We start from the raw sequence: 14,829 nt of genomic DNA, 5'->3' as shown, positions 1-14,829 counted from the left end.
AAGAAACATTTGAAATAAAAAAGCATCTTATGCACACGTTTGACCAACCTAATACAAAAATATATATTTCACGAACTAATTAGCTAACACAATATTTATAAAACATTAAAAATAAAAGGTTCAATTGTACAATTTGTACTTTCGTTTAGCTAAAAATTGAAGCGCAAAGAAGATTAATTCAAGTCTGAATTAAAATAAAATAAAATTACAAATATATCATTTTACCCAAAGGTATGCTTTGTTTTTTAAATACATTATAACAACAATGTATTGCATGAACAAACATGATATTTGATAAAAATAGAATGAGATAACTTTCCAAATATCTCGAAATTGCAAAAATCTATCCCATAGTTTATTTATTTAATGAGTTTCAACAGTCTGCTTCTCACCATCTTCAGTAGCTACATTTGCTTTGGCAGTACTTGAACTTTCTTCGGCACTTTTACTATTAGCAGCTAAAGGCTTTACAATCTTGGCTCCTTGTTTTAGAACCATAGCTCCACCTTTCATTTCAATTTTGCCTTGACGAGCCATTGCTTGCACTTCTGATTTAGTCATTATGATCTTCTGCACTTTTACCATTTTGTCGCCTATTTTCATTTTCACTATCTCGGTTCTAAAATATAAACAAATAAGAATGAATGGATATTGTTACCAGAGCTTTGTTAAGTTTTAAAGCTATATACTACTTACTGTGAAAATTATTTTACTTACTTCAAATATTTGTTTGCTAGTTGAAATAAATAACCAGAACCAAATAAAACCATAATTTAATTAAGAACAATTAAAACTGAGCGTAAACTTCCTGATATTTGTTAATAATTAACATTATCAATGTTAATAGATTAGCAATATTCAACATTGTCGAGAAGAAATTTTCAATGATTTATTTTGCAAATAAAATTTTCTATTTCATTAAAAACTAATTCTATTTCCAACTGATATCTTGTAAACAAACAGGAAGCAGTATTTTACCTTAAGATGAGTTGCATGAACTTCCCGATATACATAATCATAATCATATATATACATAATCAACTTAATCAATAAGAATTTAAATTGAGCTATTAAGATAAAATATTCAACTGGTTAATTGGAATATAGCATTTTCACTTTCACAAAAAATAAACAATATGATTTCCAATTGATCTCTTCTAAAGATACTTATAGTATTCGTAATTGTATAAATTAAATTAATTTGTTTAACACATTTCACTTCATTGATTTCGTGTTCAAATAATGTTTTCTATTTATGTATGAACGTCAACTGTAATAAGTAGCTGTAACCTTTTGATTTTGATTCGAATCGCTCAAGCTCATAGTGATATTCCAACCTTTGATAAAATTTTATAATTCAACTACCTATCATAGACCTGATATGTAATTTCAGACTACGAAATCTAGCGTTATACAAAGACACATCAAAATCGTCAAATTTTTTTTTCAAAATTTAATTACGAAGAAACGGCTCGGCCGATATTTACCAAAAATTAATCACCGCGATTCCCAATAATATTTTTCAAACAGTTTTTGAATTTTTAAAATCAATTCAAAATTGTGAGCTAAAACATGGACAAAAAATTATACACTTTTTTGTTGATTACAACGAAATGGCTGCGCCGATCGTCGCACAAAACTTATAAACGTTAGTTCTTATGGAGTTAAATCAAATGACATTTAAATTGTTGAAATCGGTTCAACAATCAGTAATGCATTTATTTTAAATAACATTCATATAGAGTGATATAATTAAAAATCTTTACCTTTGTCTAGGAACATTTGCCAGCTGTGCTTTAGTCAACTTGGCAGGTGTAGAACTTATAGTTATATTATTTTCATTCGGTTCATCTCCTTTCAAGCTTAATGTTGTATTCTTCTTATCTTCATCTGATACTTGTGGTAAATCTATAGATTTTGATACATTTTGCTTTTCAGGTGCAGTTTCACTAACTTTGGCTACACCAGGATTCAATAACCTTGGAGGATTAGTTGATCTTGGTGTCATTTGTTTGATATTTTTGTTAAGTATTTTTTTCTCTTCGGGTATTGCGTTCATGGTGGTCTTGAGAGTTGAATTTAATATTCTAGGAGCTGGTGAATAAAAAGACAATTTAGAGAATATCATAATGATAGGAAGACTATATTCGTATAAAAATTGCTGAATAACCACTTCGGTACAAGCGGCAAGTTCACTTGATAGTCTTAGAGCTAGTTGACTAAAACCTGTTTTCACAAAGCTAGATTTTTTTTCAATGATATTTTATTATCGGTCCATCAAGAAAGTACCAGCCTGGCAGTCATTCCGCGGTTGCGTTATCATCCCATCAATTTTTGAAAATCGTCAAAAAAAAATTTTTCATAACTTACTCCCACAAGGCTCAAATTTTGAGGGTGTATTCTTTTAACTGTTCAGAAAGTATATGTAAATAGGCAGACCATTCAGACGGTTGCAAGGGTCTACCAGTCGAGTACATAATAGTCACAATGTACAAGGGTATGAGCGCATTGTTACACATAATCGGCTCCACCCTTGTATCTGAATAATTTATACGCTATGTTGAAGGTCTTTTTGAAAACATCCGATATGCCAAACTTCAACTTTGATTCTCACCTTATACCATTGAAAATATGCTAAAGGGACACTTTTGCAAACTAATTTTTTGGAGTAACCATATCAAAAAAGAAATTACATGATTCTACTCACATTGGCTTAGACCACATAATGTAGATTAATTGATACTAAATAATCATTTATTATTAGCTAAAAAGGATAAAATATTTTTTCAATTAATGTTTTCGGATAGTGCGTTTTGTTTAATTACTTTCTTATTGGCGTTATCCGAAAGCCTGTTGTTTTTTCTTTTAGAACTGCAAATATTGTTCAAATCTAATTTGTGGAACACATTGAAAAATTGAACAAACCAGAGCCAGTACATCCGCGCGTAAAGTTAATGGTACCCCGGTGTAGTACGCCGGCTGTGAGCGAAGCTTCGTGGACATAGTAGGCGCCGTACCAAAGTGGTTAATCAAATGATATAGTTATTAATATAATTATTAATAATCAACATACCTTCAGTTTTAGTATTTTTATTCCCATCAAAAGATTTGCCATCCGTTTTCTTCTTAATTTTCTCTAAAACAACATCACTCTCACTATCTTCGTCTTGTATTTGTCCATCATCGATTTCCTCTTCTTCCTCCTCAGAATCTGCTTCATCATCCAATTTCAACATCTTAGCATAATCTTTTCGACCTGACCTCATACTTCTTCTAACTGGTTGTGATTCAGAACCACTTGTTGCTTCTTTATTAATTTTATTATTTCCATCTTGTTTGTTATTTTTAGTTTTATTGCTATTCAATTTTGTAATTGAATTTAAAATTCGAAGAGGGTCTTCAAACATTTCACCTTCATTCTCTTCACCTTCCTCTGGAACCGATTCCTCAATGACTTCTTCCTTGATATTGTGAATACCCATTTCACCATCGTTTGTATTTTCTTCATCTTCATCGCCCTGATGCGCATTTTCTGAATGTTCTAACATTTGTTCCTCAGTGTTGAATATGAGATCGCAGAATTCACAAGGATGTTGTTCACCTATAAACAAAATCAATTAATAACCATTATATTTAAAATTATAAAAACCATTATTTATTGTATATAAAGACATTATCAATTACCTTCTGTATGTGATTTTATATGTTCGGTGCATGAATCCAAATCTGTAAATTTCTCATTACATAATGGGCAGGTCAAGCTTTGTGTGGCGTGAACAGCAGAGTGATATATTAATTCATCATTCGTTTCAAACCTAAAAGTTATATTAGCAGTTTTGCAAATAATTGAATATACTAATATATATAATACAGGTGTAGGTGTAAGTGACATTTTGCCTTAGGGCAAGTTTCTTGAACTTACCAATATCCATAAATAACTAACTTAATCAATAAAACATCAATAGATGTATTAATTTAAGTGATTTATAAAAGTATATCGAGTTGATGTACAGCCTTATATTGTTATGAACTCTTTACAGGCTATTCAATTTTGTATAGATTTGCCAAAAAAATGAGTTATTTTTGCCAAATAATTTAAATATTATACATTATTCAACATAAAACGAACACGGTGTATGCCCCAAAAAATGAACCTATTATTCCAAATTCTTTTTTCATGGCTTAAGGGGGCGTCTATTAATCACGTGAGGTTTTTAGGGGGAGGGGGGTTTGACAAAAAATCACAAAATATCACGTGGGGGAGGGAGGGATTTTTTGAAAAATATTCAAACATTTTCAAAAATAAATCTAAAAAATTAGTTTTTTCACGTATCTAAAAATACACGTGATGTTTGGTGGAGGAGGGGGGGGTTAATTTTGAATATCGCCATGTATCACCAAGGGGAAGGGGGGGTCCAAAAATAAGGACACTGAAGCAAATCACTATTCTACATATCACATATCATTCCTAACATAATCTGCAACATACTGCTTTGTAAATTAAGTAAAACATTTATTTTGGGCCTAAGCTTTGCAACAGAATATTAAGTAAATATTATGAACATCACTAAAAGTAAAACTAGTTGGTATTGGTATTTTGCCTTGAGGCAAGTTACATGAACTTCCAGATATGTGTATATAAACGACTTAATCAATAAAATATATATATATCCGAGTGGATGTATTACACATCAATGAAAACGAACGAACACTCTATCGTTATATTAAGTAAGTCGTCTAATTTTAATTTTAACAAACGTCAAAAAAACTACTCGTTTACTCAAACTTTGATGTATTTTTAAAGTTAAACTGCTTGTCGTAAGACCGTAATATTTCAGTAAGTAATATAAGACCATGATATATATCGCCAAAACAAGTTCCATGACAATCGGCTTAAATTTTTTTTCAATAGTTAATTACAAGAAACCGTCTCGGTAGATTTTCACCTAAAAGTAATCGGTATCATTCCCAACTAATATCTTTCAAACGGTTTTTGAATTTTCATAATCGATTCAGAATTGCGGGCTAAAACGTGGACGATTTTTTTTCATTGTGATGCTATTTACAAAGAAACGGCTTGGCTGATCGTCGCGCAAAATTGATAAACGCTAGTCCTTATCGAGATATATCGAATGGATTTTAAATTTTTGAAATCGGTTCAGTAGTTTTTGAAAAAACGTCAATTGACGGCAAAAAATATGTTCACATACACGCACACACGCGTACACAAACACATACGTTTTCCAAATTTGGTCTCATTTGATTCAGAATGATTTAAGACATCGAGAAAACATAAAATTAGCGAATCGGATTTTTTTATGAATACATAATCTTCACCTTCGGGAAGTTAATAAAATGGTTATCTGAAATATCTTACCTCATATCGCACTCATCACATTTGAATTCATCTATCTGCTCAACCTTTGGAATCCTAGGACGAGGTCTCCGTGCTTCTGGCGATTGAGAATTAGTATTTTTTGCACCTGTTTAAATCAATAAAGTAAGTGATTAAGTTTAACATCAATGAAAGTTCCCATTTATCAATAAAATTAATTATCAATAATTTATTAATATTAATAATCAAATTTATCAATAAAAAAATGATATTTAGCTTTTAAACTGTTTTGAGCTTTTAAACTTTTTAGGCTATTTAAATAAGATGTTTAAATTAATTTTGAAAATAAAACTTTGCTTTCACAAAGAATTAATCAAGTACGATTACTAATTAATATCTTTAAAAAAAAAACTTATGTTAATTTAATAAATAATATTGCAAATACTACTTATTATTAGTCCATTATTTCAAACCATAATAAAATTTTATAATTTAATTGCTGTTCATAGAACTATAATATTTTAGGATGCTCAATTAGGCTTTAGACTCTATTGTCATGGTATATTTCATTAAAAAATACCAAAAAATATTTTTTTTAACATTTAATTACAAAGAAACAGCCCCGTCTATCATTACTTGAATTAATCAGCATAATATATTTTATTAAATTTCAAAACGATTTTTAAATTTTAAAATGGGTTGAAGTTTTTTGTTGTCATTCTAAAGAAATTGCAAAGCCTCGCAAAATATAAACAACACAAGTCCTTATTGAGTATAATATAATGGCTCTTAAATTTTGGAAATCGATTCAGGGTTTTTTGAGAAAACGTCGACGAAAGATCGACTCACATATCTCACATATACTTTTTCAAATTAGGTCTGAAACGATTTTCGAACGCCGAGAAAACGAAATTATCAAGACGGATTTTCTGGCAAAAACAAACTTCTCCTTTGGGAATGTAAAAAACTGTTGAATGTTATAGTTGAAATAGATTACAAATCTTATGTTAGTTACATTTACCTGATCCTCTAGTAATCATTTGTTCAGAACGATTTCGCCTGTTCTGATCTTCATTTGCATGAGATGTTTTCATATGTCTAGTCAGGTGATGAGAAAGCAAGAAAGATTTCTGACAATATCTACAGGGATAGGGCCTTGATCCAGCATGTCTGCGAATGTGCCTTGCTAATTTACCATCAGTTGTAAAACTCTGAGAAATAATAAATTTATATACAATTAATTACTAATTTTCAACAAATATTTATATAAAACTAATGAAAATGATTTCTAATAAAATTAGTCCTTCTTTGTTATTAGTTCTTACCTCATTGCAGTAATGACACTGATGAGGTTTAGCTTCAGCATGTACAAATGAATGACGTTCCAATCCCTGCTTATATGCAAACGTCTTATTGCACTCTTTACATTCAAACATTCTTGTCTTGCGATGATTACTTTCATGTCTATCTAGTTCGTTTAATGATAAAAATGTTTTATCACATGTGCTGCATAAGAACTTGGGAGTGTCTACATGCACTTTTTCATGCCTAGAAAGCAGAAATATATAGAATAAAACTATTCAAAACATAAATTAACCTTATTTGAAAATCAATAAAGACACTAAATAAGAAAAACACGAATGACTCTAATAACTAGATATTATAAGAGGCTTTAATATAAGATTTATTATAGAGCATTTTATCTTTCACAATATAAACGAGGCAGATTATATCATAGACGTGTACGATATTTGTATAGTAGTGCTTTAGAGTTCTTTCACAGCACATTTGTCTTTCTAAATAAGTCAATTTTTTTATCATATCCTATATACCCATAAATTTAATAAAAATGATTCATACTTCTTTTTTGATGTATGAATAATTCAATTCAATAAAAACGACTTATTAGTTATTCTGTCTTTTGAATGCATTAGTCTCCATATAAGATGAAAAAAATGATATAATTTTTGTGCCTATTCTGAGTTTCTTACAGCGCGTTTACCATATAACGCGATATCTGGTTTACATAGAACACGCTAGGAATTAGCATGGTTTATTCATTAAATCCGAGTTTCTTATAGCGAGATTTTCATATTACTGGTACACTCTCACCTTTATTATAGAGAAGATGACTAAATTTAGGAATACAGATTAATAATTTAAAAAAAAAAATGCAAATATTTAAAAATAATCTCCAGACACTGAACTCAGCAGTAACAGTCATTATTGATAGCATTTACAATTACAATCATCATCTTAAACTTTTACAGCCTATTATAATAAAATTTAAATACAGCTTTACTCTTCAATTTTCTATTTATTTATTATTATTACCTGTGTAAGAGTGTAGCTCTTGCAAATGCCTTCCCACATTCAACACAAGTAAAAGGCTTCTCACCACTATGTACATTGGCATGTTTTGCCAAATCATATTTACTGAAGAAACTCTTTGAGCACTGATCACAATGATATTTTCTTTCTCTGGTATGACGGCGCATATGGATGTCCAATAATTGTTGAAGAGGAAAACTTCTATCGCAATGGTCACAAGGAAAGACATCAGTTTCAACACAAACTGTTGGCTTGTTGGGATTATCATCGCTAAGAGCTGGTCTATCATCATAGTCTAAATGATAAAATAAATTTTATGATTTTTGTAGAAATTGAGTGAGAACATGATCTTATATGAGCAACAAAAAAAAAAAGTTGAATTGAGTGAGAGTATTAATTCTCTGGAAAATTGGAGTAAAATGTGAAAGTTTTTTTTATAAAAACAATATTAACTCTTTCAGTACAGTTGGTGCAGATAAATACCATCAAGTTATTTTTATATCCAAAATCATAAATAAGAAAATAACTTACGTTTATGGTGATGTCAGTAAAAACAGTATACAAACAAATGGAAAAAATATATCTATGTTTTACATATTTTACAAATTAAGTCACAATTAACTACAAAATTAAGTTTTACATTTATATTATGTGTAAGGTGTAAATATTAGTTACGTCAACTAGCTAATAGTTAATGTTAATATGTACATCGCAGTAGTAGACAATCTTAACATTGTATATATTTGATTTTCAACTGTTTCATTATATTTTATTAAATGGTCTTTTAGTACAAGAATAGTACAAAAAAATGAATAGCCTTTCTAAATAAGCTAATTAAAAATCAATCCATCCTTACTATCCGAAAATTCGAAAGATATTTTTTTTTCACTTTTTGACACACTAGTAAATTATTATTTAGCAATATTTGCTATTAATAATATAGTCTGCATCAATCTGAATAGAATCACATTATTTATTTTTGGATATCTTTTACAGTTGTGACAAAATGTGATTTTGAGAAAGGAGATATCTCAGCCAGATGATAAGCTAGAGAGTGGAAAATTAGCATATCCTTTTTTTTTAGAAAAATGCTATAAAATGACCTCAAAAAATACCATAGTGAGACCTGGAATTTTTCTTCTGTATGAAAACTGCCCATACCTTTTGGATGTTGACAACTATTTAAAGTTGGATGCTTATAAACTTGTCTAAACTGCATATTAACATTATAAATATAAACAATCATAGTTATTTGCATTATAACAGGGGGGTATGAAAGAACATGCCCACCTTACCCTAATATTGCATGGAAAAAAATTTTTACTATCTCAAATTAACAACATAAATATGTACCATAGAAATCTTCCTTGAGCACATATTGTTCTGTATTTCCATCGTTCAATGTACTTCTGCGTTCGATTTTTAAAACTTTAGATACTTCTGTAGTAGTAGTTCCAGCTTGTAGATTCAAAATTTTTGGTTTATTTTCATCATTCTTAGTTGCTTTGTTTTCAGTCCTATTTCTATTCCTTGTCACTGGTTTGAGCTCCACATAGGTTTTAACCTGCTTTGGTGAAGGAGGGTTCTCCTCTGCAGTCTCATTGGAATCCTCTTCCACCTCATCAATACCACGTTTTCGATTTTGCACCTGTATTGTCTGAATGAAGAAAATTTTATTAACAACAATATTATATTGTATAACTTGAAAGTTTTATCATCATCTTCAACATCAATTATTGGAAAAAAACTAATATATAATTCAAATTAACGTTTTAATTTCTGTCAAATTTGAATACCTCAAAAATATCATCCGGCAAACTTATTGGTTCAGGCCAAACTCCAGTGTTTGGATATTGCCTCAAAGCACTATCACTCTGTTTGCAAATTTGTTTGAATCGATAAGATCTATCCATCAATATTCTGCATGGGCTACATATAGTCCTTGGCATTCCATCATTATAAAAGACCTATAAAAAAAATAAGATGAAACAATATTACAATAGTATCAACATTGAATAAATCATTAAATCATTAAATCATTGAAAAAAATTGAATTCAATTCTGCGATATGTTGAAAATTTTTAGTAATGTAGATTATTTTTGAGCAAAATTAAATTTCAATATTAATATAATCTTTTTCAAGATTTGCTATAAAAATGAATGCAAATGCTGTCACATAATTAATTATAATTTATTCACCTTTGTTTTAAAATGATTTGATAATTGTATTGTAATGACTAACTACTTTTAGGCTGAAGAAATATTTGCTTGAATAAAATTAAAGAAAAAAAACTAGCCAATATTGTGCTGTAAATATAAATAAAAAGTTGAGAATGTTATACAGTCATTAAAACTGCTCAAACAATTGAGCAACTTATTAAATTAAACCTTTAATATTAATGCCTTATTTGAGATCATTCATTCATTCAAGTTGTTACAATTCATTCCTTCATTATGAAAAGATTTTCTCCAAGTTTCAAATATAAATTTGATATTATGTATTAGTTGTAGTAGATCCAAATTGTAAATATAGTGATATGAATATTATATAAATATATTTGTACCAAATAAGTTTGAAACATTAGATTCCGAATAGAAATAAATTGTCACCAAAAATTTAATAAATAGTTTGAGCAAATATAAAATTCAAAACAGAAGATTCGCAGAACATAACTAATGAATTATATTTTGATCCCAGACCTTTGAATAAATTATTCAGCTCAAAAGCAAAACAAATTTCAGGTGAGTAAATCTTTTATAATGTAGACCCACTTTTATGCTTTTTCTAATTAATTTTATCAGCATTATAAATGCAATTATATATATATATATATATATATATATATATACATACATATATGTATAAATATGTAATAATTATTTCAGATGGTAATGAATATGCCGTTTGAACAAAAACTTCTATATATATATATATAATTCTCTCAATGCATAATGCAAAAAGTATCATTCCTTGCCCTTAAGCTAAATTGTAAGTCGATGAGCATCTTAGTTAATTAAACTTTTATGCCTTCATATTCCTTCCTAATTCCTTTTATGATGTCATATTCTTCATAAGAAAATGCTAAATAATAAATAAGTAATATTTGTAAACATGCAAATTTAACAGAAACATTAGTTTCTAATAAAACAAACATGTACTGAATTTAGTAACTGGAAAACTCATGGTAGATGAGTGAGAAAGGCCAATTGTGATCAAAGTGCTTATTTGAGCATTAATATTTTTAGTATATTATTATAAACAAAAGTACCATTACCATTAGCGAATTAAAGGTAAAAATACCCACTTAGTAAACAAACCATTTCTTAATTCGATGGCGCAAAGTTAAAATGTCATTTCCAAGATTAGAGAAGCAAACCATACAAACAAAACAGTCTGTTTACGTTTTTGCGCAAACTTAAAACGAAAAATAAATCAATTAACTAAATCATTAATTTCAGTAATACCTCAACAGAAACGCAAGCCATAATCTGTAAAGGCAACGGCACCGCGTTATTTTCTGCGGGTGAATCCTTTTCAAATATGTTTGTCAATGGTTCTTCCTGGGTCATGCAGAACCGACAGATTCGCTTCAAGCATAATTCTTCGCGTTTTTCCTCCATTTTCTTAGCGGTTTTCAACGCCTCGAAAGGAGTTTTCCACTAATTAAAATTAAAACACCAATTGCACGGGATATTCGCTTAGCTAGACGCCATGACTTGGCGAGTGACAAAATGGTGAACGGCTTCGCCCTTGTCACCTGCTGTTCTTTCGTATTATTGACCAAAGATGGCGACTCATTATATTAAACAAAACCGAGTTATTTACTTCATATTTGTTTTGATTCAGATAAATCTATACACAATTGAAAAAACTATTTTAAATAAAGGTACGGTTTATTTTCTTTATTAACGTCTCGTAGGGTAAGTTATAGTAATTGCAAAAAATCGTAATTGAAAATATTTGCATATCTGTACATTTTAGCATACCCATAGAAAACAATTATAAATCTGTTGAATTTAAAATCAGACTAACAATGCATATCATAAAACAATTAAATAAAATGATTTTTTTCAGATTTACCCTATATTTATATTTATTTTTATATTTATATTTACTTTTTAATTCCGCCGTATCTATATACAGGGTGCTTCAAATGCATACACACTTTGAACTTCCATAGAAAATTTCAGTTTCAAAGTTAAATTTCAGGAAAATAGAAAGCCAATGTAAATGAAACATAAATAACAAATATTAATACTGTTCAAATTGGTGACCTGCATCATCAATACAATTCTGAGTACGAGTCACCACTGATTCTGTACATCACAAGGTTGCAATTTTGTGAATGGATTCAGGAGATGGTGAAACGTGAACCGGGATTTATGGGTAGCATCATTTAGCCCCGCACTATCACAGAGACTGACAGGGACGACAGGGACGTACGATCTTACTTGGATCAAAATTTGTCAGGCCAGTGGATAGGACGCAGGGGGGCAATCGAGTTTTCATTAACATTTGTTATTTATGTTTCATTTACATTGGACTTTCAGCTTGCCATTTTCCTGAAATTTAACTTTGTAGAACGGTAAATAAATTTTCTATGGAAGTTCAAAGTGTGTATACATTTTTTTGAAGCACCCTGTATAATTATAATAATAATAATAAATGGTAGTCTGCCCGAAGGCAGGTACATCGTGTAAGAGCCACCACAAATAAATGATTTCCTTACCCTTCGTCTATCATTCTCATTACCATTATTTCCTATTATTTCATGTATTTTCCTTTCCAAACTTCTGCTTACATACTTTTTGATCCTGTGCTTCGAGTTTCAGTTTCCTGTATTTTCCCACTCCTTTTGTTCCTTCTATTTTACCCTCGACGACGTCGTGTAGGAGGCACTCTTTTTGCAAAAGAGGTCCGATCCAATTTGTTCTCAGATATGTGCTCAGTAGAGTCCTTTCTTAGCTATTCTCAGGACTTCTTCATTTGTTTTTTTGTCTGTCCACTTTATTTTTTCCATTCGTCTCCAGCACCACATTTCAAAACTCTCGAGATGGTTCTTATCGGCCTTTCTTAGAGTCCATGTGTCCGATCCGCACAGAGCTATGCTCCAGACGTAGGTAGCACTTTATTAATCTCTACCGCAAGTCGAGACTCAGTTTGCTCGTCAGTAGCATTCACTTCTTCGTGAATGCTGCCTTGGTGCTTGCGATCCTTGTCCTGATCTCTTTCGTGCAGTATCCGTCTCTGGTCAGTATGCTTCACAGAGATTTGAAATGATTCACGTCTTTCAATTCTCAATTTTCTCTACCGTAATTCTCAAGGAATTGTTTCTTTTTGTGATTCTCATCACTTTCGACTAGTCTAGGTTGATTTCCATTCCGTATCATCTACCCACTTCGACGATTCTGCTTATCATGTTTTGCAGCTCGGTTTGGTTTTTCAATATCACTACTTACTATGATGATACTACATCATCAGCTTACTTTATAGTGGTGATTCTTCTTCCTCCAATCGAAAAATCTCCTGCGCCTTAAAGTGTCTCGTTGACGAGCCATACCCGTACAGGTTGAATAGGATCGATGATATACAGCATCCTTGCCGCACTCCTCCACCTATTTCAACGCTGTCTGTATCTCCCTGGTTCACTCAAACTATTACTTATCTATATATAATATAATTAAATGTCTGTCAAAAAAAAATATATCTTCAAAAAATTAATGATTAATGATTTTGAATGTTAGAGGTGATCAATCCGTAATAAAAATTTGCTATTTTCATTAACTTTGAAAAATCTCAATCGAAATTCATTCAAAAACGTTCACTGACAGAAATCAAGATAATATAGATGATATAATTAATATAATAATTCTTACGAAATAGTGGTTTGTAGAAAGAGAGTGAAAATTTAGTTTTGTGTTTCTTCATAAAAAAATAAAAATTGACCAAAAAAATAAAAAAATAATCGGGGTGGCCAACCCTTAAATCAAAATATGCAACAACCTATTCAGGGATATACCTAACAATTTCCCATATTTTCACGCCGATTGGTAGTATGGTTTATAAAAAATAATTTAATTGCTATAATAATTATTACAAAATAGGGGCTTGTGGTAAGTTGGTGATAACTTAGGGCTATATGTATTTTTAATATAAGCATTATAAAGACATTAAAAAATGACAATGAAAATTTAATAAAAAAAATCAGGGCGTCCGGGAATACTAAAATTTACCGAAATTTTCACGGGGATCGGATGCATGGTTTATAAAAATTATGTAATTACTATTATATAATAATTCATACAAAATAGGATTTTTGTGATAGTAGGTTGAAAATTTAGCGTTAAATGTGTTGTTATATACGCATTATATAAAAATGAAAATTGACCAAAAAAAATGAAAAAAAACGGTGCGGCCAACCTCCACGTGAGGTCAATCAAAATATCTGAAAACCTGTCCGGGTACATATCTAATAGTTTCCAAAATTTTCACAGCAATGGAACGTATGATTTATGAATACAGAACATACACACACAGACATACATTAATTTTTATATATATAGATTTTTGACAGATGATAGAGATCATGGTCTAATTGATAGTTAAAACATGTTTTGGCAATTTTAATGAAACCTTGTATGACAGTAGTTTCTGGTCTTAACAAACATACTGAAATTACTAATGCCCACCCCCTACGTAACCCAACATGTTTGAATAATTTGATCAAATTGAATAGCCTCACATGATAATGCTCATATAATACTCTACAATACTGGTTATACTTAAAAATGAATCATAAATTACATATTGATTTTTTACTGATTAAGGCTTAATCAGTAAAAAATCAATATGTAATTAATGATTCATTTTTATCTTAATCATTAAGCCGATTATTTACACGTATCAGAAAGTTTATGTAACTAACTTGGCCCTAAGGCAAAACTAACTTAAAAGTTTGAATTACATTAGATATTTTAAAAGTCATACCAAAATAATATAAAAAGCTACACGAAATAAATAAAAGAGAATAGCTAAATTCATTGGCTTTAATTTTTCATATGTATTGTGTTGTAAATGCGTTAAATTTTCGTAATATTTTCGTACACCTCAATTAATAATAAATCATTTCTTATAGGTTAATGCAACTTGTTCCAAATAGTAC

At 29.9% G+C, this 14,829-nt stretch overlaps 1 protein-coding gene across 1 annotated transcript; it reads right to left on the bottom strand.

Moving 5' to 3' along the window:
• Positions 1-351: 351 nt before the first annotated feature.
• LOC113363627 (zinc finger protein 184-like) lies at positions 352-11,358 on the bottom strand. Its single transcript, XM_026606116.1, has 11 exons — positions 11,132-11,358; positions 9,463-9,633; positions 9,020-9,323; positions 7,670-7,961; positions 6,661-6,883; positions 6,357-6,546; positions 5,378-5,483; positions 3,685-3,815; positions 3,074-3,601; positions 1,767-2,094; positions 352-619 (listed from the first exon to the last, which is right to left on the bottom strand). The coding sequence occupies exons 1-11, from the start codon at positions 11,285-11,287 to the stop codon at positions 364-366; spliced, it is 2,685 nt and encodes an 894-aa protein (XP_026461901.1). The 5' UTR covers positions 11,288-11,358; the 3' UTR covers positions 352-363.
• Between the last annotated feature and the right edge of the window lie 3,471 nt (positions 11,359-14,829).

The sequence above is a fragment of the Ctenocephalides felis genome, unplaced genomic scaffold (genome assembly GCF_003426905.1).
Source record: "Ctenocephalides felis isolate EL2017-DRISC unplaced genomic scaffold, ASM342690v1 CF-g0.4_SCAFFOLD_00845, whole genome shotgun sequence".
Taxonomy (NCBI): Eukaryota; Metazoa; Arthropoda; class Insecta; order Siphonaptera; family Pulicidae; genus Ctenocephalides; species Ctenocephalides felis.
This window is presented reverse-complemented; position numbering and strand designations above follow the sequence as displayed.